Raw genomic sequence first — 26,786 nt, forward strand, 5'->3', positions numbered from 1 at the left:
GACAGAGTCCCCGTCCATGCGGGACCTGGGAAAGGTGTTAGTGTTTCCGCAAACAGGCAGTGACCCGTTGTCATCCAGTGTAAAGAGCACAGGCCTGAGCCAACAAGAATCTCAGTTCCATCTCTTAGTTTGTATGACCCTCTCTGAGCCTGTCGACTCCTCTACGAACGAGATGAACGCCCAGGTGTGCCGCGAAGCCCCCCAGCCGCGGCCTTTCCTCCCAGTCTCGCCGAGACCTCCCTTCTCAGGCCCTCCCCACACTCTTGGCCGCAGCTAGGCGTCCACCACTGGGAACCCGTGACAACTCGTGAACTGGACGAGGGTGTGGCCATCTGGGATGATGCTGGGAAAGCCAAGCCAGCAGAAAGAATAAATACAAGACAGAGCAGACCACACACGAAGAGAAGCTGACAGACTGCAAAGCCCCGCGTCCAGGCCAAGCTCAGTTCCAATGGGATGCTGGCCCCATGCGGGTTCACCAGGTCCCTGTGCCCATCGGTGACCTTTAGATTTTGGAGTCGGCTGCCCTGAGCTGGCCTGTCCCTGGCAGGGACGCTGCGGAGCACCTCACGTGCCGGAGTCACGGAGCCGCCACGTACGCGGGGACGCAGCGAGGCCACCGGGGTATTGACTTCACGCCCATCAGACTAGCTACAGACTTCCCCGCACATGTCTAGGGCAACGGCGGGTGGACGCTTAAAACATCCACACCTCTCCCACTTTTCTGCTCGTCTTGCCCTCCTGACTCCTGGCAAAAGAATGACTGTGATGTTCCACCGAGGCTGAGAAGTAAAGCAACTTTGTTTATTTTTAAAAAGTTACATGGCTCCTCTGCACTAACCGTAACACTTCTAACACTTTAGTCTGCGAATAAATTCTGCCCTGCTTGGCTCATCCTCTCAGCGCGTGAAAGCTCGGAAGCGAGAAGACCCGGTGATGCTCACGCAAAGGTGCTGGCGGCGCTGGCTTCTGGGACACGACACGAACGGGAAAGGGTGCTGGCAGTGGACTCAGCCAAGAATGACATTGAAAGTTGACACATAACTTCACGTGCCTGACTCGAGAGGCGAAACGCTTCCCTGTCCTGCACCATGAGGACAGCAGGGCCGGTCGGCGCAGGAACCAGTGTGACGCGGGGTCGGGGAGGCCCAGGAGACCCCGCTGCCGCTGTGCACGCCTTACGCTCCGCTCCCAGCCGCTCCCGCATCCCGTGTGAACTGCACCTTCATCCAGTAAACTGCACCAGCATCCAGTGAACTGCACCTGCACCCCGTGTGAACTGCACCTGCACCCCGTGTGAACTGCACCTGCACCCCGTGTGAACTGCACCTGCATCCCGTGTGAACTGCACCAGCATCCAGTGAACTGCACCTGCATCCCGTGTGAACTGCACCTGCATCCAGTGTGAACTGCATCAGCATCCAGTGAACTGCACCTGCATCCCGTGTGAACTGCACCTGCACCCCGTGTGAACTGCACCTGCACCCCGTGTGAACTGCACCTGCATCCCGTGTGAACTGCACCTGCACCCCGTGTGAACTGCACCTGCATCCCGTGTGAACTGCACCTGCACCCCGTGTGAACTGCATCAGCATCCAGTGAACTGCACCTGCATCCCGTGTGAACTGCACCTGCACCCCGTGTGAACTGCACCTGCATCCCGTGTGAACTGCACCTGCATCCAGTGTGAACTGCATCAGCATCCAGTGAACTGCACCTGCATCCCGTGTGAACTGCACCTGCACCCCGAGTGAACTGCACCTGCACCCCGTGTGAACTGCACCTGCACCCCGTGTGAACTGCACCTGCATCCCGTGTGAACTGCACCTGCATCCCGTGTGAACTGCACCTGCATCCCGTGTGAACTGCACGTGCACCCCGTGTGAACTGCACCTGCATCCCGTGTGAACTGCACCAGCATCCAGTGAACTGCACCTGCATCCCGTGTGAACTGCACCTGCACCCCGTGTGAACTGCACCAGCATCCAGTGAACTGCACCTGCATCCCGTGTGAACTGCACCTGCATCCCGTGTGAACTGCACCAGCATCCAGTGAACTGCACCTGCATCCCGTGTGAACTGCACCTGCACCCCGTGTGAACTGCACCAGCATCCAGTGAACTGCACCTGCATCCCGTGTGAACTGCACTTGCACCCCGTGTGAACTGCACCCGCACCCCGTGTGAACTGCACCTGCACCCCGTGTGAACTGCACCAGCATCCAGTGAACTGCACCTGCATCCCGTGTGAACTGCACCTGCACCCCGTGTGAACTGCACCTGCACCCCGTGTGAACTGCACGTGCACCCCGTGTGAACTGCACCTGCATCCCGTGTGAACTGCACCAGCATCCAGTGAACTGCACCTGCATCCCGTGTGAACTGCACCTGCACCCCGTGTGAACTGCACCAGCATCCAGTGAACTGCACCTGCATCCCGTGTGAACTGCACCTGCATCCCGTGTGAACTGCACCTGCATCCCGTGTGAACTGCACCTGCACCCCGTGTGAACTGCAATTTCATCCAGTAAACTGCACCTGCATCCCGTGTGAACTGCACCTGCACCCCGTGTGAACTGCACCTGCATCCCGTGTGAACTGCACCTGCACCCCGTGTGAACTGCACCAGCATCCAGTGAACTGCACCTGCATCCCGTGTGAACTGCACCTGCACCCCGTGTGAACTGCACCTGCACCCCGTGTGAACTGCACCAGCATCCAGTGAACTGCACCTGCACCCCGTGTGAACTGCACCAGCATCCAGTGAACTGCACCTGCATCCCGTGTGAACTGCACCTGCATCCCGTGTGAACTGCACCTGCACCCCGTGTGAACTGCACCTGCATCCCGTGTGAACTGCACCTGCACCCCGTGTGAACTGCACCAGCATCCAGTGAACTGCACCTGCACCCCGTGTGAACTGCACCTGCATCCCGTGTGAACTGTACCTGCACCCCGTGTGAACTGCACCAGCATCCAGTGTGAACTGCACCTGCACCCCGTGTGAACTGCACCTGCATCCAGTGTGAACTGCACCTGCATCCAGTGTGAACTGCACCTGCATCCCGTGTGAACTGCACCTGCATCCAGTGTGAACTGCACCTGCATCCCGTGTGAACTGCACCTGCATCCAGTGTGAACTGCACCTGCATCCAGTAAACTGCACCTGCATCCCGTGTGAACTGCACCTGCATCCCGTGTGAACTGCACCTGCACCCCGTGTGAACTGCACTTGCACCTCGTGTGAACTGCACCAGCATCCCGTGTGAACTGCACCTGCACCCCGTGTGAACTGCACCTGCACCCCGTGTGAACTGCACCAGCATCCAGTGAACTGCACCTGCATCCAGTGTGAACTGCACCTGCATCCCGTGTGAACTGTACCTGCACCCCGTGTGAACTGCACCAGCATCCAGTGTGAACTGCACCTGCACCCCGTGTGAACTGCACCTGCATCCCGTGTGAACTGCACCAGCATCCAGTGAACTGCACCTGCATCCCGTGTGAACTGCACCTGCATCCAGTGTGAACTGCACCTGCATCCAGTGTGAACTGCACCTGCATCCCGTGTGAACTGCACCTGCATCCAGTGTGAACTGCACCTGCATCCCGTGTGAACTGCACCTGCATCCAGTGTGAACTGCACCTGCATCCAGTAAACTGCACCTGCATCCCGTGTGAACTGCACCTGCATCCCGTGTGAACTGCACCTGCACCTCGTGTGAACTGCACCAGCATCCAGTGAACTGCACCTGCACCCAGTGAACTGCTCCCGCACCCCGTGTGAACTGCACCTGCATCCTGTGAACTGCACCTGCATCCCGTGTGAACTGCACCTGCACCCCGTGTGAACTGCACCTGCACCCCGTGTGAACTGCACCTGCACCCCGTGTGAACTGCACCTTCAGCCACAACCACCCGCAGTGTGGAGCGGCCTCCTCTGAAGGCCACGCCGCACAGCTGCCGGACAGAAACGTCAGTGACTGAACAGCTAAGCCAGGCTCCAGCCACACCCTCGCGTTATCAACATGTACCAGAATCACTAATTGCAGAAACAAAAACAAATAATGGCATGAAGGGCATGACAGTTTATTTTTAAAAAATTGTACCACACTGATCTTCATCACCAGCATATACATTATGATGGCTTTTTCTCTTGGGCATTAACATTGCAGTATTTTCATATACTGAAATGTCTCAACGGGACCAAGAACGTTAGAGAAGGAAAGATCTTGGGTGAACATGAACAGAACCCTGGCGGCCACCCCGGGGGCCCACTGAAACCTCCCGAGGCAGAGGCACTGCACTGTCGTCTTCCCGAGGAACGGAGTTCCCTCTGGGGCCAGCACCAGGAGCCGCACCCCCGGCTTCAGTTCCCATGACGTGAGCTATGGCCACCCTGGCCCAAGCCCACGCGTCAGACACTTCCGATCCTTTCCACGCTGTCAGAGCACAAGTTTTGTGATTTTACTTAAAAAAAAAAAAAAATCAAACCATCATCAAAATAAAGAGGCAAATAAAACTGATTTTCAAATCATTTGAAAAGCATAGTGCTTATTTGTCCAATATAGATCCAAACTTAAATGCTATAATTATCATCTGAAAACTTCTGCCATAAAATTAACATTTATACACATATGGATTTTGTTTATCAAACGACATTTTGCAATCCATAAGAGAAGATGACTTTTTAGAGAACAATGCGTTTGGCTCCAGTCCCCGTCTGGAGCAGAGCGTGATGTTGAATCTGGCTCGAAGTGATCGAAGGGACAACATTTTGATCAAAATTATGATACCCAGATCTTAAAAATTCAACCCATGTGAGATTACTTTCAAGAGTAAGTGTGCTGTTGAGTAACCGCTTCAATCACTACCCTTTTCCTTCATCAGTGAGACTCACCAGTATTTCACACTGACCCCTTCGCTTCCGAGCTACCCTTGCAAAGCCCAGGGCTTTCTGAGGCGGCTTAAGTCTCGCTTCATAGAAACAGTAGATACTTGAACCTTTCAGTGACAACTTTACATCTGTAAACTCAAGAATCACATTATTTAGCTCAGCAACTATGAGAAACATTGAGATTTTGGCATTTCAAGCCAGAATCTCTTTGTGCTTTTTAAATGAAGCTGCTTTATGACTCTTTTTGGTATTTATCAGCCATTGTATTTCCCTTACAATAATAAAAGAATACATTTAGGATCGTTTTAAGGTCCAATGTCCTGGGGGCTATCAGCACTCAGACAGTGACTTCGGCGTCTGGAATGGCAGAACTTGCTTGTGGTCCCTCCTCAGATCAGCACTACTTCTCATCCCGTGGAACACTGACTTGCACACACATCCCTGAAAAGTGTTTGAGTAAGTAAACGAGTGAATCACAGTGGAGTCTCGATCGGTTAACAGTGTAGATCCATTTAAAAATCACACTGAAGTAGAAAAGAAAACCTTCAAGCTAAAGGAACAGAGAAGGACACCCTCCTGGGGAGCAGAGCCGAGTTGCTCCCCGAGTCTACTGCGACCCTGACTGCCTAGCCTCCTGCTGTCCGCGCGGTGAGACTGCTCATGGGACCCTGCGCACCGGGTCTCCAGGACACTGGAGTGCGGGGCTGCCTCACCGGAGCATCAGGGGAACACAGCAGCACCACCTCCTCCCCTACCGGGCGTCAAGTCCCGGACCAGCTCAGGCCCCTCTGCTGCGCTCACAGGACAGGAGACAGCCTGCCAGCGGTGCCAGCCGCCCCCGCGCCGCCCGCGCCCACGTGCGGTTACCAGCAGTCTGCCCCTGTGTGCACTGGCCTTTCGCTCTTTCAATCAGAAAGCTGTGGTTACTTAAAAGAAGGTCAGGGGGAGAAATGAAAAACCAAGAGTCTAAAGGCACAAAGTCGCATAGCTGCTCTAGTTGGAGTTTGTAAACAGAGAACAGGCTGAATTTCGGGAGCCCTACATGTGAGGGGGAAGGCATCGGAGCAGGCTGTGCCCCGCCGGCTCTCCAAGACCCGCACGGTCCTGAGGTCTACCCCGTACGCACTGAAATACCCATCCTTCCAAAAGCAATAAGGCAAATAGTATAATCATTATTCCAAAAGTTACAATGGTAGTGTAGGCATACATAGTACAACTTAGTTACATGTGCGGTACTGTCTCTACTACGTGACCACTGACTGTCCCCCTACGAAGTATACACCGGCCCGGGCTCAGCACAGACCCGGCCTTGCACCGCTGGCCGCTGGCAATGGCTCTTTGGCAGCAGGTTCGTTCTGCTGCAGGGATTGCTCTTGCACTGGAAAAGCCCACAATCCGATGTCCAGTCATTAAACACCATCATATTTGTGAAGAGCTTCTTCCAACTTCTGCGTCACTTTTTGGAAAAATATTATCTGTTGTTGTAAGAAATGCTGCATCTGTGATTTGAAGTCTCTCACTCGGATCTGGTGGAAGTGGTGGATCTCGGCCAAGGTGGCGAAGGAGATGGTGTTGCAGCGGTCCTGGATGCCGTCCGCCTTCTGGACCTCCATCTTCCCCTCCTCCACGTGGCGCCGGCTCTCCTTCACTTTGGTAAGAGCTCCTGCGGTGAGAACACAGCGATTAGAGACACGTCCACGCGGGTCCGACGCACAGCCACACCGTGCACAGACCGGGCAGTCCGCGCCTGCACTGTTTGGAAGCCCTTGAATTTAGAGGATGACAGCAACTACCTACTGACAAAGGAAGGAATCGGTCAACTCTGAAAACACCTCCGTTGCTGCAATTTCCTGATTGAAACTAGCATTTGCCATTGACCAACGGACTACATTGTGCTTCATCTCTTCCAAGTAGAAATCCTACAGAAACCGGGAAGCTCCGCACTCCCCACACCCAGAGAGAAGGTGGGCACAACACCGTGCGGAGCGGGGCGGAGCCGGGCTTACAGCTGTTTGCACACAGAGGAACACAGGGATGAATAAAAACGCAAGAATGAATCGCTTCACGTACTCACAGCTGTAAACCTACTTCTGCCCACCCTGTACATAAGTTTTCTCTATAAAAACAGTACCTCAAGGTGCAAGCCCGCTTCCTGGAAGGACCCCCAGGTGTCACTGAGGCTCCTGAACTGGACCCGGAAGCACATGGCACCACCGCAGCTGTTCCAGAAGCCAGGCCCTGCCGTGAGGGCTGCCCTTGGCCACGCTGGCATAAGTGACGATCACGCCTGCTCTGGCTCCACAGTCCGCCAGGACACCCATACCCGGGGCACAGGGCCGGGCGGTGAGAACTGCCACTTTTCCTTCAGGCTGCGCGGATGCATGGGTTTCGAGTCTGCCCTACTGATTGATGATCTGGGAAGGAAGCCAGAGGTGCCACAGCCTCTTGCCAAGAAATGTCACGCGAGGTGTACGCGAGGGGGAGGGAGGAGCTGGGACCCAGCAGATGCCACGTGAGGCAGACCTTCCCCCAGAGTAGTCACAGGGAATGAGCGACAACAAAGCTCCCATCCCCTGAACACAGCCAGCTCAGAACTCAGGCTTCCTGACTCCTCCATCCTGCACCATCTACTAACCCAGGGGAAAGAAAGACAGAAACGTCTAGGACACCTGGCTTGGCAGTCCGAGAACACGGTCCTGGGGGGAAGGAGGAAGTGGGGAGGCTGTTTCACAAATGTTCAGTTTCAGCCAGTGATGAAATACACAAGGGAAAAGCCCTGTTTCTCAATCTCTTCAGATCTCCTACAAAATGCTATGGAGCAAACGCAGTATTAAATAAAGCCCTTAGACTAGGCTTAGAGGTTAAACTGTGCTTTTTTAAGACACAGCTCAAAGAACACATCATTTAAAACCCACAGAAAACAAATGGTATACATGTGTGTGCATTTTCATTTTTTTTCTAAATGCGGTTTTTTAAAAAATATTTTTTCTTTATTGATTGTTAGAGAGAGAGGAAAAGAGAAATAGACACATCAATGAGCGAGAACATCGACTGGCTGCCTCCTGCATGCCACCCACTGGGGATTTGGCCCACAACCTGGGCATGTGTCTTGATTGGGAATCGAACCAGCGCCCTCTTGGTGCAGGGTCGACGCTCACCCACTGAGCCACGCTGGCCAGGCTGATCTTTTTTTTAATCCTCACTCGAGGACTTGCTTAGAGAAAGAAAAGAGGGGAGAGGGCGAGGGACAGGGAGAGGGAGGGAGAGAGAAACATTGATACATCAATTGGTTGCCTTCCGAATGTGCCCTGACCAAGGATCAAACCAACAAGCTTCAGTACACGGGGCGACGTCAACCAACTGAGCCACTCTGGCCAAGCTAAATACGAGCTTTAAGGGAAAAGCAGAGAGCCACTTCCACGTAACCCCACGACCGAGATGTGGGGTGCGCTCCATAGAGGGGTCACGTCATTTGCATTAACACAGCTTCAGGAGACACCCTGTACTCCAAAAGTTTGCTACTTTTTATACAAAAACTGAAGTTGAAAAGACCTGAAAAGCATGAGGCAAAACTCAAGGAAAATTTTTCAAAATCATGACTAAGAATAGGGAATTCTGAAATACCGGTTTAAAATGGAAAGAACCCAGAGAGGGAGGTGGGGACAGAAGTCTCAGGGGAGCTGAGCGGCTGGGTCTGCCTCAGACTGGACGGGAGGGGCAAGCCCGCGGTGGGGACCGGCCGAGCGCGGCCATTGGAATGGGTTCCGGGGCGCTGCTGGCGGTCGCTGCCTGCGTCGGCGACGTTCTGCACGATCACTGGTTCCGGGTTGGAGCCTGGCCTTCCGCTCCGGAGAAAGAATGGGGTCCGCTCCGGAGAATGGGGTCCGGCACGGAGGGAGGAGCTCAGGTCGGCCGGAGCCGCGTGGCTGTCAAACGCCAAGTGAGACCAGATTCTCAGAAGCCGCATTCTGCTGCGCAGGGTGCAGACGCACCTCTACAGAGTGCAGCCTAAAATCAGCCAGCCGAGGCTCCCCGCCGCGCCCCGCCGCGCCCCGTCCGCGTGCCGAGCGGGAGCAGCAGCCGAGGTTAGCGCCCTGGGGCCCAAGGCCTTCGGCACTTAGCACCTTCGCGCTCTGAGTGGACCACTTCAGGAGGCGGGAGACCCTGAGCCTGGCTTTTCTCCCAAATGTAAATGTATGTGGGAAATAGACGTTGCTCTCGTCAAAGCCCCAACGGTCCTGCGGGCGAGAACGTGAACTTGAACCTTCGGGAGGACCTCATGTGCGTGGGGCACGGAGCTACGACAGGAAAGTTCAGACCCGGGCGCGTCCGCGTCCCCACCTCCTGCAAGCTCCCGGGGAGGCCACCTGGCACAGCTCAGAGGACAGGCACACCAGCGCGACGCAAAGTGAGGCACGACAGGAAGGGAAGAAATTCTGCATGAAAGCAGACTTGTGTCCCAGGGAAACGCTCAGAGAACCTGGGGGGGGGGGGCGAGCTGAGGACGGGGTGGGGGTGGCAGGGGACAGGGCATGCCGGACACTTTCCATACACGACCTCTAACCCTGCTGCGCCCTTACCTTGAGGACACCGAGAAAGCTACTCAACCTCTCTGAGCCCCAAAGCCCGCACCCCAGGTAGCCAGGAAGAGGTGGAGATGACGACTCCAAAGCACACACGACAAATATTCAGGAAGGCATGAGCGTGGATGGGCAGAAAAGCAAGAAGGGCCTAGGTGAGCAGGGTGCTAGGGGCCAGGCTGGGCGGAGGAGACTCAGCGGCCCCCCACCTGTGCCGGGCTCCCTCACCTTCCTTGCAAGGTCCCTGCCTTTTATTTGACACGCAATTCCGAAGCCTGTGAGTAGGTAAAAGAAACTCTACTGGCTTTGAAATTCCCCTCGGGAACCTCACAGATCTCATGCAGTTCACCAATTGTGCCTGTCAGTCCACTAGTACTTATAAGACGTCTGAGTCCCCCGTCTTTGTAGGAACACGGATGCCGCAGAACAAATCACTGAAGCAGCAGCACAGGAATCTGAACCCAAGCTCACGTGGAGGAAGGGGCTGTGTGGGCCCCGCTCTGCTCCCCGACTTTGGAAGAGGATCTACACCGACTAACATAGGACCCCTAGGAGTACATGGGCTTTGCTCTGGTACAGGTGGGTGTCCAGGCAAAAATCATTTTGCAAACTGGAGATGAGGAGGGTAAGCACCCAAAAGCCAAACCTACTTGAAGTTGCGGTTAACCCACTCAGTGCGATTCGAACCCACTGGCATGATGTACTGGGACAGCAGGAGCAGGGAGACAGGCAACACAAGACTGTTTTTAAAAAGAAACACAGTTCCTGTTGTAAGGGCTGAGTGATTTCTGAGGGGACAAACCTACTTGCCTGAAACAATTAAGGACCTATACAGTTTGAGTCGATGATCCTCAAACTGGCAATTACCTGTACACATTTCTACACTTCACATATTTTCATAGTTAAGATTTTAACTATCACAAGAAGGGCAGAGAGAGCCCGATGACCCATCAGGTCCAGTCTCTAAGGAGTGGGAGGCTGGAGAAAGCACACTGCCGGGCGCAGACAGATCCTGTGCTTCCAGGTTCTTCCACAGTCATCTGCAGCTACAATGTAACCAGCTGCAAAGCTTAACACAGCATTATGGCGTCTTTTAAGCATTCTCTCAGCCATACTGCGTTTTTACCAACCCAAGAGGAGTGTAAACAGAAGCTAAAAATGTTGCCCAAAATCTAAAGAACAAAGGGAACATACACTTTATTTTAATCTGGGGGAATCCAAAATTGGCAAGGTCTCCAAAACCTCTACTTCCCAAGTGGCTAAAGGAGGAGGAGTCCAGCTGCCCCTGCCGGCCACGCCCCTCGTCAACAAGGCCACATTGCTTTCAAAACAGAACAGGGGCAGCAATTCCACTGTCAACTCGGGGGAAAGGGGTCACTGTCAGATTAAACAAAAGACCCCACAATGCTCACACGGGTACGGCAACATCTTTAAAGTAAAAGAAAATGAAAAGGAAAAAAAAAAAAAAACCCCAACAGTGACCAAAGGGAAAAACAGTTGAGAATGGGAATGCCAAGCCCATAACAGGCTGTTTCCTGGGCTGGTCTCTGGAACGATATGTGAGCCCGGAAGATCTCATTATGAAAACACGTGTGGGCCAGTATTAAAGCCTGAGATTAACTAAGAAAAGGCTGACAATACAGACCAGCGTGAGTATCTCCCGAAAGAGGAGAACACTTACAATTCAGAAGAAACACAACTTACCGGATGGGAACACTTGAAAACCTCCCCCCTCCCCCAGTTACAGGGCTGGAAAGAAATGCCCGGATGGCCGGAGTCCAGAAGGCAGGGCCGCAGCGTGGCCCTCTGCTTCCGCCGCGCCCATCACTGCGCTCCGTCCGCACCATCGGCTTCCGCCGCGCCCATCACCGCGCTCCGTCCGCACCATGGGCTTCCGCCGCGCCCATCACTGCGCTCCGTCCGCACCCTCGGCTTCCGCCTGCGCTCCGTCCGCACCCTCGGCTTCCGCCGCGCCCATCACTGCGCTCCGTCCGCACCCTCGGCTTCCGCCGCGCCCATCACTGCGCTCCGTCCGCACCATGGGCTTCCGCCGCGCCCATCACCGCGCTCCGTCCGCACCATGGGCTTCCGCCGCGCCCATCACCGCGCTCCGTCCGCACCATGGGCTTCCGCCGCGCCCATCACCGCGCTCCGTCCGCACCCTCGGCTTCCGCCGCGCCCATCACCGCGCTCCGTCCGCACCCTCTGCTTCCACCGCGCCCATCACTGCGCTCCGTCCGCACCATGGGCTTCCACCGCGCCCATCACCGCGCTCCGTCCGCACCCTCGGCTTCCACCGCGCCCATCACCGCGCTCCGTCCGCACCCTCTGCTTCCACCGCGCCCATCACTGCGCTCCGTCCGCACCATGGGCTTCCACCGCGCCCATCACCGCGCGCCGGCCGCACCCTCGGCTTCCGCCGCGCCCATCACCGCGCTCCGTCCGCACCCTCTGCTTCCACCGCGCCCATCACTGCGCTCCGTCCGCACCATGGGCTTCCGCCGCGCCCATCACCGCGCTCCGTCCGCACCCTCTGCTTCCGCCGCGCCCATCGCCGCGCTCCGTCCGCACCCTCTGCTTCCACCGCGCCCATCACTGCGCTCCGTCCGCACCATGGGCTTCCGCCGCGCCCATCACCGCGCTCCGTCCGCACCATGGGCTTCCACCGCGCCCATCGCCGCGCTCCGTCCGCACCCTCTGCTTCCACCGCGCCCATCACTGCGCTCCGTCCGCACCATGGGCTTCCGCCGCGCCCATCACCGCGCTCCGTCCGCACCCTCTGCTTCCGCCGCGCCCATCACCGCGCTCCGTCCGCACCCTCGGCTTCCGCCGCGCCCATCACTGCGCTCCGTCCGCACCCTCGGCTTCCGCCGCGCCCATCACCGCGCTCCGTCCGCACCCTCGGCTTCCACCGCGCCCATCACCGCGCTCCGTCCGCACCATGGGCTTCCACCGCGCCCATCACTGCGCTCCGTCCGCACCATGGGCTTCCACCGCGCCCATCACTGCGCTCCGTCCGCACCATGGGCTTCCACCGCGCCCATCACTGCGCTCCGTCCGCACCCTCGGCTTCCGCCGCGCCCATCACTGCGCTCCGTCCGCACCCTCGGCTTCCACCGCGCCCATCACTGCGCTCCGTCCGCACCATCGGCTTCCGCCGCGCCCATCACTGCGCTCCGTCCTCACCCGCGTCCGCACCTTTCGGCACTTGCTTCCCGCGAAGGAGCAGAAAGGAACACAGGGGAGCCCCCCGAAAAGGCGCCACTCAATGGCATTATTAAGCTAGTTAGCGAATTGCTAGTTTCTCCACAGGACGAAAGCTCGCTCAGGAACAAGTGACCCTAGGACTCTACCCCCAGGGAGGAGCCGGATCCCAGGATCACGCATCCCTCCGGCTGACGCGACAGCACAGGAGAACCAGCGGCTGACTCCAGCTGCTGCCCAGATGTCTTCTCTTTTTAAAAGGGCCCTTTCTGAAAGGGCTTTAGAGGAGTTTGGGGTACAATTCTCTCTACCTTACAAACAAGGGACTCCGTGACTTGCCCTCTATCCCACAGCTAAACCGTGGCAAAGACCTGGCCATCCCTGCCTGCCAGCCGCCCCCACTCGGCCCAGGCAGGGCCTGTGCTCTGTGCTGCTGGCGGGAGTCCCCCCTTTCCACAGCCGAGCGACGGAGTTCCCCCTTTCCACAGCCGAGTGACGGAGTCCCCCCTTTCCACAGCCGAGCGACGGAGTCCCCCCTTTCCACAGCCGAGTGACGGAGTCCCCCCTTTCCACAGCTGAGTGACGGGAGTCTCCCCTTTCCACAGCCGAGCGACGGAGTCCCCCCTTTCCACAGCTGAGTGACGGGAGTCTCCCCTTTCCACAGCCGAGCGACGGAGTACCCCCTTTCCACAGCTGAGTGACGGGAGTCTCCCCTTTCCACAGCCAAGCGACGGGAGTCCCCCCCTTTCCACTAGTGAGTGACAGGAGGGAGCCGACCAGCTCTCCACTGGGCTTCAGGCCCATCACCGACAAAATCCTGACTCTGGTACTTAGCTGCTGGCACACACAAGTCCCAGCAGGGCTCACTGTACACAGACTGCAGCTGCCCAGGCTCAGAGAAAGGCAGGCTGCCTCCCCGTCATCAAACCCATCCTGGAAGCCAGGCCCTAAATCCGCCCACCGCCTGCCACTCTGCGCGCCTCACACGCCCCGCCTGCGCAGCTGCAGGGGGCAGAGCAGGACCGTGGCCTGGCTCGATCCACGTGGCTCGATTTCAGCGGGATTATATTATGTCCGTTTGCAATAAATACAAAATAACTAAAGAATTTAATCACATGACACAGATCATTAACATTATAACCTGAAAGGGCTCCGAGGAACTCATTTGACTGATTAATTATGATTCCGGAAGCAGCGCCCGAACTTCGCCTTCCTCAAGCAGATTTCTTATATTTCAGCATGTTCTGTGCCTCCTGAAACAGTTACACAAAAGGCCCAGTCACTAGGCAACAGGATCCAAAGGCTACATTTTCTCCCTTAAAAACAAACAAACAAACAAGAACACACACACAAAGCAAGCTCTTGGTTAAACTCTGAAATCATGAACATGCCAATAGCATGCTCTCGACTGCCTGTCCTCGGGGCCTTGCCCCAGAGACTGAAGGCCCGTGTGCCCCAGGGCAGGGGACCGGACGAGACCAGGTCTCCGTGGTTCAGTGGCACAGAGACATGGGCGAAAATGCTAATTTGGTCCAGAGGCCAACTTTGCTCTCACCCTCATCACTGGCACCCCCCACCCCCACCTCCTCCACCCCCCCACCCCCACCTCCTCCACCCCCCCCACCCCACCCCCTCGGGACCCTGCTGCTGCCCCGCCCACTGCTCTCCTTTCCTTCCTCCTTCAGGCTCCTCCCACCACTTGTTATCCCTCCTTCCCCTCTCTGCTCCAATATTTACTTTCTGATGTTTTTGAGGAAAACATCTAAAACACAAAGCCCAGCCCCCAGCTAGCAGAGGGAGGCACGATGGCCGTCCACCCGCAGAGCAGCGCCCGCTCCACACAAGCCGGTGACCGGCTCCGGCTCTCCTCAGTCTGCACCGGGAGCGCAGCCTCCACCCACGGCCACAGGAGGAAGGGAGCCTGAGGAGCAGACTGGTGTCCGGCTGCACGTGGCCTGGCGCCCGTTCCCGGCTCAGGCAGTGGGCACACCTGGTCTGGAGGGGCCACCTCCCCTGTGATCTCCCAGGGATCAGCGCGCACAGAGCACAGCACCAACTCTCGGAGCTCATCTCAGGGATAAGCACCCCTGACGACCTCCAGGCCCTCCAACTCCCATCCCTGCAGCAAGTCCTGCCTCTGGGCCCAGGTGACTGGTACTTCTCCTTGCTGTATGGTCACGAAGCTTTGGGGACAGTTCCTACATCAGCTGTGTAGCTTAGGAATCCCCTGACCCTGAGGTTCCCTGCTTCTTCAAGCTGGCTACGGCCAGGGTTCCGGCGGCCAAGGACCTTATGTAACCGACTAGAGAGCAAAGCTCCTAGAAATACACGTCTCATAACAGACATGAAACAAGAAAACGTCAGGCTGCCCAGGTTGACATCTGTCAGTATTTAAAGATGCCACACTGTGGACAATGTGTGAAAATCGCAAATGTCAATGTAACTAAACATAACAAAGGCCCAGAAACTAGGACATCCCAGACGCCTTCGGTCCCATCCCTCATCTTTCCCTCCACTCCTGGGCCTCTCCTACCTGCCTAGTTCCATCCTGGCATGACTGCTTTCTGCCACCCAAACCGAAAACCTCAAAGGTAACTCGAGACTCCTCCGGAGCCGCGCCCTGCGCTGCTGCCTGGCAGCGGTCCCCCAAGCCGCCCTGCGCCTGGTCCCCGCAGCGCTCTGGTCTGTGCTCAGCCAGCGGGAGGAGCTGCCTGGAGCCCTGCCCCGCGGCGTGAGGGACACCCCGGGGCGCGCGTTAAGTTTCCGGGCTTTACCTCCTGCCTGCAGGCTGGGGAGAAGGACAGCGACACCTCGAAGCCTCCTGTGAGGCGCAGAGGACACCCCGATTACTGACGTGGAGCGTGTGCCTGGCTCAGAACACACCAGCTCCTTCTACTCTGGTTCGGGGGTCGCTCTCCGGTTTCACACCGTTGGTGCCTGCTGACAGCCATTTGAATAAAACTCAACTTTCTACCAGGCAAGCGACATCCTCTAGCACAGAGCACGGCCTCAGGTCAAGGCAGAGGTGAACTCAGCCCCGCTGTCCGTGTCAGCTGTGCCATCTGGGAATCACCAACTTCCCCAGGCCGCGGATGGGCACAGTGCCCCTCTGGGGGAGCTAGCAGCTGTACTGGGTTGAAAAGGATCCCCAAATCCTCCTGCACCTGGAACCCGGGACCGGGACCGGGACCTTTGTCATCACTGCACGGCGATGTTCGATCAGTCATGGACCACGTATGCGACAACAGCAGTCCCACAAGATCATGACAGCTGAAAACTCCCTGTTGCCCAGCGACATCGCAGCTGCCCCAACACCCAGTGCCAATGGCTCACGTGTGGTGCCGATGCCGGTGTGCAAGGACAGCAGTGGTTCTGCCTAGCACGCGTCCGTGACGATCAACAGCTGCTCCTGCGTCGTGTACTTACTACAGTTTTATTACTTTGTAGTGCGCTCTTCCTACTTATAAAGCGTTTGCTGGGACCCCGGCCGGTGTGGTCAGTGGACTGAGAATCGTCCCATGGACCGAGAGCTGGTCTGATCCCAGCACATGCCCGGTTTCAGGCTTGATGCCCAGCTGGGGGGGTGCAGCAGGCAGCCCATTGATGTTTTGCTCTCTCTCCCTTCCTCTCTCTCTAAAAAATCAACAAAAACATACTTTTTAAAAAAGCTTTAAAAAAACGTAAAAGCCATTCTTAGCTCAGTGTTGTGAACACAGAGCAGGCGGGCTGGGCCCACAGGCTGTGGCCGGCAGACCCTGCTCCTCCCCAAGCCCTCGCCTGTGGGTCACCGCCTACGCCTCCGACAGGTGTCCTCCGGCGGGACACAGCCCCTGTCCCCTCCTCACTTTAGGGTCTCATCAAGTCTCGCCTTGTCCAGTGCAGGCCTGACCAGGGCGGAGCCACCCCCGGCAGCTGGGCCCAGCAGTGTGTCTGTCAAATGTCCGGAGGCGCTTCTTCTTAGGAACACCAGTGTCCAGGCCACTGGTCCCTCATTCTGATTCAACAGAGCCAGGGCCCGAGTCACAGATGCGACCACTCTAAGGCTCCCAGCATGTGGCCGCGCTCTGCACACAGAGCTCCTGTGCCCAGAATGCCCTCGCTCGCCCTGCCTGCTAGGCAACCTTCCTACTGCCCCTCACTCTCCTTCGGCAGAGACTGGGGGAAGCCTCCCCCCAGTTCGTCACCCCGTCCTGTCTTTCACGGGGCACCTGTCCACGAGTGTGCACGGCCCTGAGCCATGCAGCGTGGCAGCCACACGGTGCTCATCACGCCCGTCCCGGAGTATCTCCAAGGTCAACAATGCACTTTCCATCTATGTTCCTCCAAAGTCAAAACAGGATCCAGGGGAAAAGCCATGTGCTCCCCACACAAGCCTCTACCACAGCCAACTGGACTGCACCCTGCAGACCCCAGGGCCTCTTACTGCCAACAACACCCACATGTACTGCCCACTGCAACAGTCTGCACCCCAGACCTCCTCTGTGGAACGCACCTTCCGCAGGGCAGCAACCCCCCTGCTCCACCCCCGTGATGACAACCTGAGAAAGGATGGGCTCCAAGCCGACGATCCAGGGGCGGGAACTAGACCGAGGCCTGACTGGGCCTGTGCTCGGGCAGGGGAGATGCCTGGCCATCTAAAAGGACTGGCCTCTAGCCCCAGCTGCCCGTCCCCCCCTGGGCTCCACTCAGCCTTCCTCAGCCAGGCCAATGGAGACGCCCCTCCTGTCGTCAGACCAGACGCCCTGTTCCCTCCTGATGACTCCTCCTCCTCTCACCCCCCACCGCTGACCCCGTAAGAAAACCTGTTAAATACATCCAGAGTGGGACCCCACCCTCTCCACTGCCCCCCTCACCTGGAGTAGCCTATGGGAGCCTTTTCCTACTGGTTCCCTGCTCCTGGCCCCACCCCTTCTAGCCTCAGCACGGCAGCTACAGGGCATCTGTGTAAAGTCCAGCTGTCCATCACCCCTCGGCTCGAAGCCCTCCGCTCAGACCTTCCACGACCCCTCTTGCTCAAACCCCCAGGTCCAATCACCTGGCCTCCTCACTGCCGTAGGCCGCCGGGCACACGCCCACCACAGCGCCCTGGCTGGAGCTGCCTCCTCACTGCCGTGTGGCCACTGGGCACACACCCACCACAGCACCCTGGCTGGAGCTGCCTCCTCACTGCCGTAGGCCACCGGGCACACACCCACCACATCGCCCTGGCTGAAGCTGCCTCCTCTGCGTGGAAAGCCCTCCCGAGACACCTGCCTGGCTGCCCCCACCCCTCCAGGCCTCCGACCAGATCCCACCTCCCAGCGGGGTGGCTTGGACCTTCCCTTTTACACTTCACTCTGCATCTCTGCCCACGGCCTGCTCCACTCCTACCTTCTCCTCAGCAGGTACCTCGCTCCAACACACGACGGTGCACGACTGTTTGTCGTGCTACCTCCCCCTGCCAGCATGCAGACTCCACCAGGGGGGGACCTCTGTTTTGACCCTAGCGTCCTTCTTATTTTATTTTTAGAAGATTTTTAAATAGATTTTTGGAGAGAGAGGAAGGCGGAGGGGAAGAGAGAGAGAGAAACATTGATGTAAGAGCAAAACATCGATTGGCTGCCTCCTGCGTGCCCCCTACCAGGGACTGAGCCTGCAGCCTGGGAATGCGCCCTGACTGGGAATCAAACCTGCCACCTTTGGGTGCACGGGATGACACCCAACACAGAGCACACCTGCCGGGGCACAACCCTCGCATCCTTAATAGTGCCTGGTCTAGGACGGGCACTAAAACATTGGCTGAATAAAATCAGGTTTACCCCTCAAAGGATCCTATGAATAAATCCAATTATTTATTTAGCTCCCCTCTCTAACCACTATCTCCTACTTGCTAAGTAATACATAAAATGTCCTTGTCAGATAAGGACAGTCAGATCGCAGGGGAAGAGAGTTCTAAGGGAAGGGGCAGCAATGTCCTGTGGGCTGAGCTCACCCACACCGAGGGCCATCACGGTGCACACCCCTGGTCAGCACCCATGGGTGTCTGCCTTTGGAAGACAGACAGCATTTAGGGCTCACGGTGGAGCACACACCTTGCTGGAGGAAACACTGTGCGTCCGGTTTGGTGGCCCTATTACTGACACCCACCCTCCCGGGCAGAGGGAACCCATCCCGCAGTCCACCACACCTGGTTTCCCAGCCGGGAGCCCCGCCTCAGCACAGCCAGGTGTTCGTCACTTTCCAGCCCGCAGCACCTGGTGGGCCTGGACACACGTCTGCTGATAGGAACTGAAAAATACCTCGGGACTCGTGACCCTCACACTTACAGGTGGAACTGAAGACCGGAAAGGTCAGTGATCTGTGCAAGGACACGTGACTTGGAGGAGGGCGTGGCCGAGGTGACAATCTACACAACTGCAGTGTGAACACAGCCCACCGGGTACTCCACATCACACACACTCCTGGCCACCTTCCTTGTGCCAATCACTTAGTATCACTTAGTTCACAACGTCACAGAGCTTCCTTCAAAAACGGAGGTCACCTCTAACTTGATACTGAATTTTGATTTTCAAACACTGAGACAATACAACAGATTTTTATTCTACCTGAAGAACAGGAACGTGGGTTAGGGCTGCGAGGAAACCGGCGCCCCTCCTCCCCACAGGACGTCTGGTCACGCGGGAATCCTGAGACACCAGGCAGGACCCCGTGCAGACGGCACTCCCGGGTGGGGTGCAGGTCCCTCTGCCCCCTTTGGGTTCTTCAGCCATCAGCCCACAGATCGGGCCTCCCAGGGGCTTGAGGGAGTCTGAGAAGCAATGGTGGGGGGTGGGCAGTGCCCGCCTGGCTCGGGGACCAAGCCTGTCCGGGGCCACCACGCCGTCATCCACCTCCAAAGCCCCAAAGGAAACCTCGTTCCACGAGGAAGATTCAGACTGGCCAACGGTGAAGGGCACAACTCAAGTTTCCCCAAAGGCTAACTTGGGGAAGGGGGGTGATCGAGACTAAAGCAAAAGAGATGAATGACCTCAACTTCTAGCCAAGAGCTTTCAAAATGAGGAAGAATCTGTAAACACCCTGCTCTTTAGAGCTTTCTTTTCTTGGTATCTCTGGCTCCCCCCCTCTCAGGGCTATTTTTAGCCCCAGGAGACTGGGAGGCAGACAGGGAAGGGGCCACAGTGGCCTAGCCTCACCCTATGTGCCCCACTGGAACTCCCATGATCTTTAATTAATGTGGGAGGGACAGGAGACCAACCTTCCACACGGTGAAGGGAGCACAATGATGAAATTCTACCGCAGCCCGCAGGCCCACCGCTGGTGCACCCCTCCTGAGTCCCGGCCTCCCGCAGCCCATGGGCCCACCGCGGGTGCGCCCCTCCTGAGTCCCGGCCTCCCGCAGGCCCACCGCGGGTGCGCCCCTCCTGAGTCCCGGCCTCCCGCAGCCCCCACCGCGGGTGCGCCCCTCCTGAGTCCCGGCCTCCCGCAGGCCCACCGCGGCTGCGCCCCTCCTGAGTCCCGGCCTCCCGCAGCCCATGGGCCCACCGCGGGTGCGCCCCTCCTGAGTCCCGGCCTCCCGCAGGCCCACCGCGGGTGCGCCCCTCCTGAGTCCCGGCCTCCCGCAGGCCCACCGCGGGTGCGCCCCTCCTGGGTCCCGGCCTCCCGCAGGCCCACCGCGGGTGCGCCCCTCCTGAGTCCCGGCCTCCCGCAGGCCCACCGCGGCTGCGCCCCTCCTGAGTCCCGGCCTCCCGCAGGCCCACCGCGGGTGCGCCCCTCCTGAGTCCCGGCCTCCCGCAGCCCGTGGCCCCACCGCTGGTGCACCCCTCCTGAGTCCCGGCCTCCCGCAGCCCATGGGCCCACCGCCGGTGCACTGATCCCGAGTCCAGGGCTGGTTTTGTTGAACGGGAGGTGCCATCTCGAGAGTTCACAGAGGGCAATGAACCAGCCGCTGAATATTTCATTTAAGAGCCTAGAACACGGACTATTTGCTTGTCTGCTTCCGCGTCTCTGCTTCACAGCCTCAGACTCCGTCTCACTGACAAGTCACTCCACATGATTTCGTACCTTTCCTCTGGAATGAAGAACTTTCCCTTTAAGTGACTCTCGAGCTGCCTACTTCATATTCATAAGCAGAGGCAGCAGCAGAGCTTCTCGTCACCCAGTGCTTAGTCTTCTCCTTCTGCAACATTCCCCGAGGGAGACCTACAGCTCTGAACCATGACTCGCTGCCATGCAGGCGAAGCTTCATCGTATATTAGAGATGAATCATTCTTTGGAAACAGAACTAAGCAAGCTAAGAAACTGACAAACACATTGTCTGCTGTACCCGGGTCTCCGGACGCCGGCATTGTGCAGGCACACTGCAGGCTGGATGACGGGAGGAGAACCCCGACCACAGGGTCACACAGCTGTGATGAACACGTCTTGCCCAGCAGGGACCAGTAAGCAAGGAATTAAAGGGACTGCTCTTAAGACAAAGCAAAACTCGAACAGCATCCAAACAGATGCACTTCTACCCACTGCACCGCCGACAGCAGCAGATGCCTTCTTCCCGCACCGACTCCATTAGCCAACAGGTCTGTTTATCTAAGGCTCCATTAGCGGATGAAAAAAATCACAATTCTAGAGCTCTCTTTTAGCTAAAGGACCATATGGCTGTCTTCAATTCTGCAGAGCACTCACAATAAACCACTATTCGCTTGAGCAGCGGTCTCAGTGCTGAGCACGGTCAGAGGTGCCAGCCCCACCACATCTGAGAGGCTCGGGTTTCCAGCCCTTCGGAAGCCATCCTGAGACCAGTGGTGCTTCCTGGACGGAACGTGGAGGCCACAGACAGGGCCGTCCTGCTCCGCGAAACTCCGCCTCCTGCTGCGCCTCCTGGGGGCTCTGGAAAGAGGGGTCTGGCAGGGCCTGGGAAGGGGGGACGCCACGAGATGACCGAGTGAAAAGGGAATTGTCTGAAAGGACAAGGAAAGGTCATTCACGAGCTGGGGACACAGTGGGAAGGTTCCATCCACGTCTCTGCTGTCCAGTGTGACAGGCACCAGCTACGAAGCCCTGGAAACACACTGAGTGCCGCTGAGGAACGGAATTGTTAAATTTCATTTCATTTTAATTGAATTTAATAGCCACATGTGGCTCCCAGACCCAGCACCGGTCCAGCACAAAGAAAAGCCCGGACTATAGAACAGCTCGGAGGAGCCGAGGGCTCTCATCCTCCCCCAGGAGTCAGGGGAACCTCATTAACTCTGCTTAACTGCGTTAGTGAAGCACTTTCCCACCGTCTCTCGGCCGAACGTGCGATGGGACGCAGCGCAGAGGTAGTGAAAGGCTCGTCTCTCGCTGCGAGCAACGAGACCTCAGGAGTTGAAATGATTCTTTTAAATTAACTATCTGCCTAAGTTGAAATACAAACTTTGGACCAAATGTTTACAACAAAAGATTATTTAAATTGCTCAAGGATTTTTATTTTTGTTGTTCTCCTTTGATATGATTACGCTTGGAAACCTTGGAGGAAAAACTACCTATGAACACAACTGCAACTGCTCAGACTCAAAAAAGGTTCATTCCAAAAGCAACTGTGCTATGGGGTGGGGGTGTCCACAACGCTTTACCTGGCTGATGACATTCGGCTGGTCTGTACATGAGCATCCTTGGTGATCACTGGTTGTGAGCCAACGCTTCTGGCCTGGTGCACTGCACACTGTGGCTTTAAATGGCAGTACATTCTAAAGACATGTCATCTGGGGACACAGGCTCCCTGTACATTACACACCAAGGCCGCAGCACAAACAAACTATATTGAGTATCAACTGGTGTTCTTTCCGAGGTGCCTACAGATTATGTTTAGTACCCCGAGTCTGTTTAAACAACATAAAACAGCACTGGTTTTAATGAAGAAAGTTTCTCAAATGCCAAGTCATAGAAGACAATTCTAGTTTTAGGATTAAAACAATAAATAAGCCACATAGTTCAACAGACTCCACAGAGCACTGCTGTAAACTCTAAACAGACCTTCTAATAAGTAATTTCAAGAGCAGGGCGCTTGGCTGAGTGTGGTCTGAGTAACAATGAAACCAGAGCTAGTGGCACCAAGTCACCTGTGTGGAGGCTGCACCCTTGGCTCCACCCTGTCAACTGCGTACCAACAAGTTGCGTAAGTTCACATAAATACGTAAAAAGGCAGCCAGTGTGGGTCAAGAGGGATGTAACACAATGGAATTTAAATGTAATGTAAACACATTCAAGGCTCAGAGTAAGCCCCCCACTACCAGTCAGGGCTCAGAGTAAGCCCCCCACTACCAGTCAAGCCTCAGAGTTAAGCCCCCCACTACCAGTCAAGGCTCAGAGTAATCTCCCCCACTACCAGTCAAGGCTCAGAGTAAGCCCCCCACTACCAGTCAAGGCTCAGAGTAAGCCCCCCACTACCAGTCAAGGCTCAGAGTAATCTCCCCCACTACCAGTCAGGGCTCAGAGTAAGCCCCCCACTACCAGTCAAGGCTCAGAGTAAGCCCCCCACTACCAGTTAAGGCTCAGAGTAAGCCCCCCACTACCAGTCAGGGCTCAGAGTAAGCCCCCCACTACCAGTCAAGGCTCAGAGCAAGCCCCCCACTACCAGTCAAGGCTCAGAGTAAGCCCCCCACTACCAGTCAAGGCTCAGAGTAAGCCCCCCACTACCTGTGAAGGCTCAGAGTAAGCCCCCCACTACCAGTCAGGGCTCAGAGTAAGCCCCCCACTACCAGTCAAGGCTCAGAGTAAGCCCCCCACTACCTGTGAAGGCTCAGAGTAAGCCCCCCACTACCAGTCAGGGCTCAGAGTAAGCCCCCCACTACCAGTCAGGGCTCAGAGTAAGCCCCCCACTACCAGTCAAGGCTCAGAGCAAGCCCCCCACTACCAGTCAAGGCTCAGAGTAAGCCCCCCACTACCTGTCAAGGCTGCTCAAAGTAAGCCCCCCACTACCAGCCGAAAAGTCAGGGATTCATTGCAATCGATGCAAAAAAGGCACAGGGAATGTAGAAGCAGGTTCAACACAGGTGGACAGACACGGTAGCTCAAACTGCCTTCACAAAATGTAAACTGCAAGAGAGTCACTAGTCTCTACTAAACTTCGAACTGCAGAGATTTCAGGGTACTGCACTCTAGCAGGGTGTCTGAAGGCCCCGCACCCCCCATGAGTCAGGAGTCACACACTTGGAAGGGGAAGGAAGCAAGACAGCTGTCCCAAAGGTCTGACATGTTGATGAGGAAGAGACATGTTTTGTGTGGTTCCAGAGAACAGAAAGAGAATCAAGAGAGGCCCATTTTAGTTCAATGCAAGTACAAATATGTCAAAGACCAGGGTTATTCATAATTGGGCTGGCCCATCTGGAAAAGAGTGACCAATCACGACTGAAGGCCACACCTGATGGCCCCAGGGGCTTCACCCTGGAAGGATGAGACTGGACTGGATGGCTCCCTCTTCCCCCAGCCCACGTGGAACAGAAGGCATTCACAGGCAAGACCACCGCCCTAACTCTCACTCCAGGCATTTCATCAGCAGCAAACCAGTGAGGACCCTCAGACAGGGACCCAGCTGTCACCTTTGTTACAACGTAATACTCTACGGTGTTCAGTGTTTTAACAAAAGTCAAGGACATAAACAATTACCAGGGACACACGCCCTGCCAGTTGGGCAGTTTCTGGCGTCTCACTGAGATACCAGGAACGAAGAACCCCTCCGCCTCAACTTTCAGATTCTAGCAATCTATGTAGCACTTCCCACATCAATTTCCTAAATACTTTTAATTTCAGTCTTAGACTCCAGAATCAAAATAACTGAGCTTAAACAGATTTTCTTAAAACTTCCTCAAGTTCCACAAAGGTTGCAAGCAACAAGCCTGCCAGGAAGTCCTGCGGCTGCCAGGGCTGTACCTCCGGGAACTGACCCGAATCCCTCTACCCAAGCAGGGGCGGAGGGGCTGTGGGCAGTCAGAGCAGACTTACCTGTGTTTGCAGGTCTCGTTCCTGCCCACTATTTCAACACTTCCTGAAACCCATGGCTAAGTGACACTGCAGTGTCCACACAGATGCCTGGCCTGGTTTGGGTTCCCTCCTAATTGCACCCTAGACACAGATTACAGATCCCAGGAGGGCATGACTCAATATTCAAACTCCAAATGACGTCATCCAAAGCACCAGTCTGGAAGAGATAACAGCATTTCTGTGCAAGCCCTCCCCTCCCCCCCAGCAACACACTCCCTACTGTCAGCTGCCCAGGCCCGGCGCCGGGTTTACCTTTCTGCACGTGGATGATGTCGGGGAAGTTGGCCAGGTGGCCCTGGTACAGCGCTAGCAGGTCCATGACGGGGTCCAGGTCCTGCCTGGGCTGCTCCGCGAAGAGCTCGCCGATGGCGTCGTAGGCGTCTCCGGTGAAGGCGATGGCCTGGTTCAGGCCGGCCGAAAAGGCCTGCTGGTCCAGCTCGAAGGCCTGGCTGAGGTGGCGCAGGGACTGGCCCACCTTCTGGTACTCCTTCTTGAAGCCCGTGACCTGCTTGCGCGCGAACTCGGTGGCCGTGTGGTTGAGCTGCAGCGCGCTGTCGTCCATCTTCTTGGTGAAGCTCTTGAAGCCGTCGATGCGACTCTCCACCTCCTGCAGGTCCAGCGCGGCGGCGGGCGGCGTGCTCAGCGTCAGGAAGAAGTTGGCGCCCACCATCTCGTCGCGCTCGGCCTTCCTCTTGCCCTGCTTCCAGGCCTTCTCGTCCGTGCCGCTGGGGCAGGTCAGGAAGTGCTGGAAGACGTCGCACTGCGCCAGCACCGGGTGGCTGGCCATGTGGTTCATCCACCAGATGAGGCCCTTCCTGCGCTTGGAGATGAAGTCCTCCTCGAAGCGGCCGGTGGCCTGCTTCTCGGGCAGGTGGGGCACCGAGATGACCGGGAACTTCTCGGCCAGGCGCGCGTACAGCCAGTCGAAGTGCTTGTAGCGCCGGTGCACCGGCACCTGCGTGTGCGTGGGCACCAGCTTGTAGGAGATGTAGCTCTTCATGCCCTTGAACTTGGTCTGCTTGGTGGGGTCGTCGATGGTGCACTGGAAGGGGTAGGGGTTCTCCTGCCACTCGGGGCCGTAGGGCCCCAGCACCACGCACAGCTTGTCGCCGTCCTTGACGAAGCCCGACGCCTCGCCCAGCACGAAGGCCTCCCCGCCCGACTTGACGAAGGTGGAGAAGCGGTTCAGGTTGCGGCTCACGGTGGCTGAGCTCTTCGCGCCCGACGGCTGGTGCTGCGCGGGCGCCGGGCCGCCGCGGGAGCCCAGCGACAGGTCGGAGCGCGTGGACAGGCGGTAGCGGCCGGCGCCCCCCGCTGACGACGAGCCGTCCAGGTCCGGGTACGCGCCGCTGCCCAGCGCGCCCGGCTCGTCGGCCACCGTGGAGCTGTCGTCCCACTCGTCGTCCCAGTCGTCGTCGCTGCCCTGGCTGGCTTGGTAGCCGCCGCCGTAGAGCTGCTGGGGCGACGGCTGCGAGGCGCCGCCGGCGTACGGGAGGCCGGGGCCTGGGGGCTGGAAGGCGCCCGGAGGCTGGAAGGCGCCCGGGGGCTGGAAGGTGCCCGGAGGCTGGAAGGCGCCCGGGGGCTGGAAGGTGCCCGGAGGCTGGAAGGCGGCGGGCGGCGCGGCGGGCAGGGGCTCGAGGCCGCCGGGTGGCACATTGGCGTAGCGGGCCGGGGCGCCGAGGCCGCCGTCCGCCGCGGGGCCGGGCTCCGGGGCGCGGATCACCTGCACGTAGGAGGCCGGGAAGAGGCCGCGGTCGCCGCGGCTATTGATGCCCTCGAACCAGCCCTCGATGTCCTGCTCGCTGCACAGGCTCAGCACCTCGTGCTCCCGCAGCGAGATCTCGCCCGGGTTCTCCGACCTGAAGTCGTACAGCGCCCGGGCGCGCAGCGCCATGGTCCCGCCGAGCCGCCCGCCGCCCGAGGGCCCGCGGAGGGAGCCCGAGGCTGCGCTGCGCCCCCGCCCGCCGCTCGCGCCCTCCTCCCGCGCCGCGCGCCGCCGACTGCGAGCCCGGCCGCCGCCGGGGGGCGGGGCCCCGGCCGCCCACGTCCCCAGCCGCGCTCCTCGAGCGCCGAGAGCCGCGCCAGGCGAGAGCAAGCGAGCGCCGAGCC

The 26,786-nt window shown here is 57.5% G+C and overlaps 1 protein-coding gene across 2 annotated transcripts; it reads right to left on the reverse strand.

Annotated features, from left to right (window-relative positions):
• Positions 1-4,074: 4,074 nt before the first annotated feature.
• On the reverse strand, positions 4,075-26,582 carry SNX18 (sorting nexin 18). 2 transcript variants are annotated; one of them, XM_036280261.1, is made up of 2 exons: positions 24,930-26,582; positions 4,075-6,559 (listed from the first exon to the last, which is right to left on the reverse strand). In XM_036280261.1, the coding sequence occupies exons 1-2, from the start codon at positions 26,569-26,571 to the stop codon at positions 6,306-6,308; spliced, it is 1,896 nt and encodes a 631-aa protein (XP_036136154.1). In that variant the 5' UTR covers positions 26,572-26,582; the 3' UTR covers positions 4,075-6,305. The 2 variants fall into 2 exon arrangements, with proteins under 2 accessions (XP_036136154.1, XP_036136155.1); XM_036280262.1 differs by lacking the exon at positions 4,075-6,559 and adding an exon at positions 13,890-13,996.
• Between the last annotated feature and the right edge of the window lie 204 nt (positions 26,583-26,786).

Source organism: Molossus molossus, unplaced genomic scaffold (assembly GCF_014108415.1).
Source record: "Molossus molossus isolate mMolMol1 unplaced genomic scaffold, mMolMol1.p scaffold_m16_p_3, whole genome shotgun sequence".
In the NCBI taxonomy this organism is placed as follows: domain Eukaryota; kingdom Metazoa; phylum Chordata; class Mammalia; order Chiroptera; family Molossidae; genus Molossus; species Molossus molossus.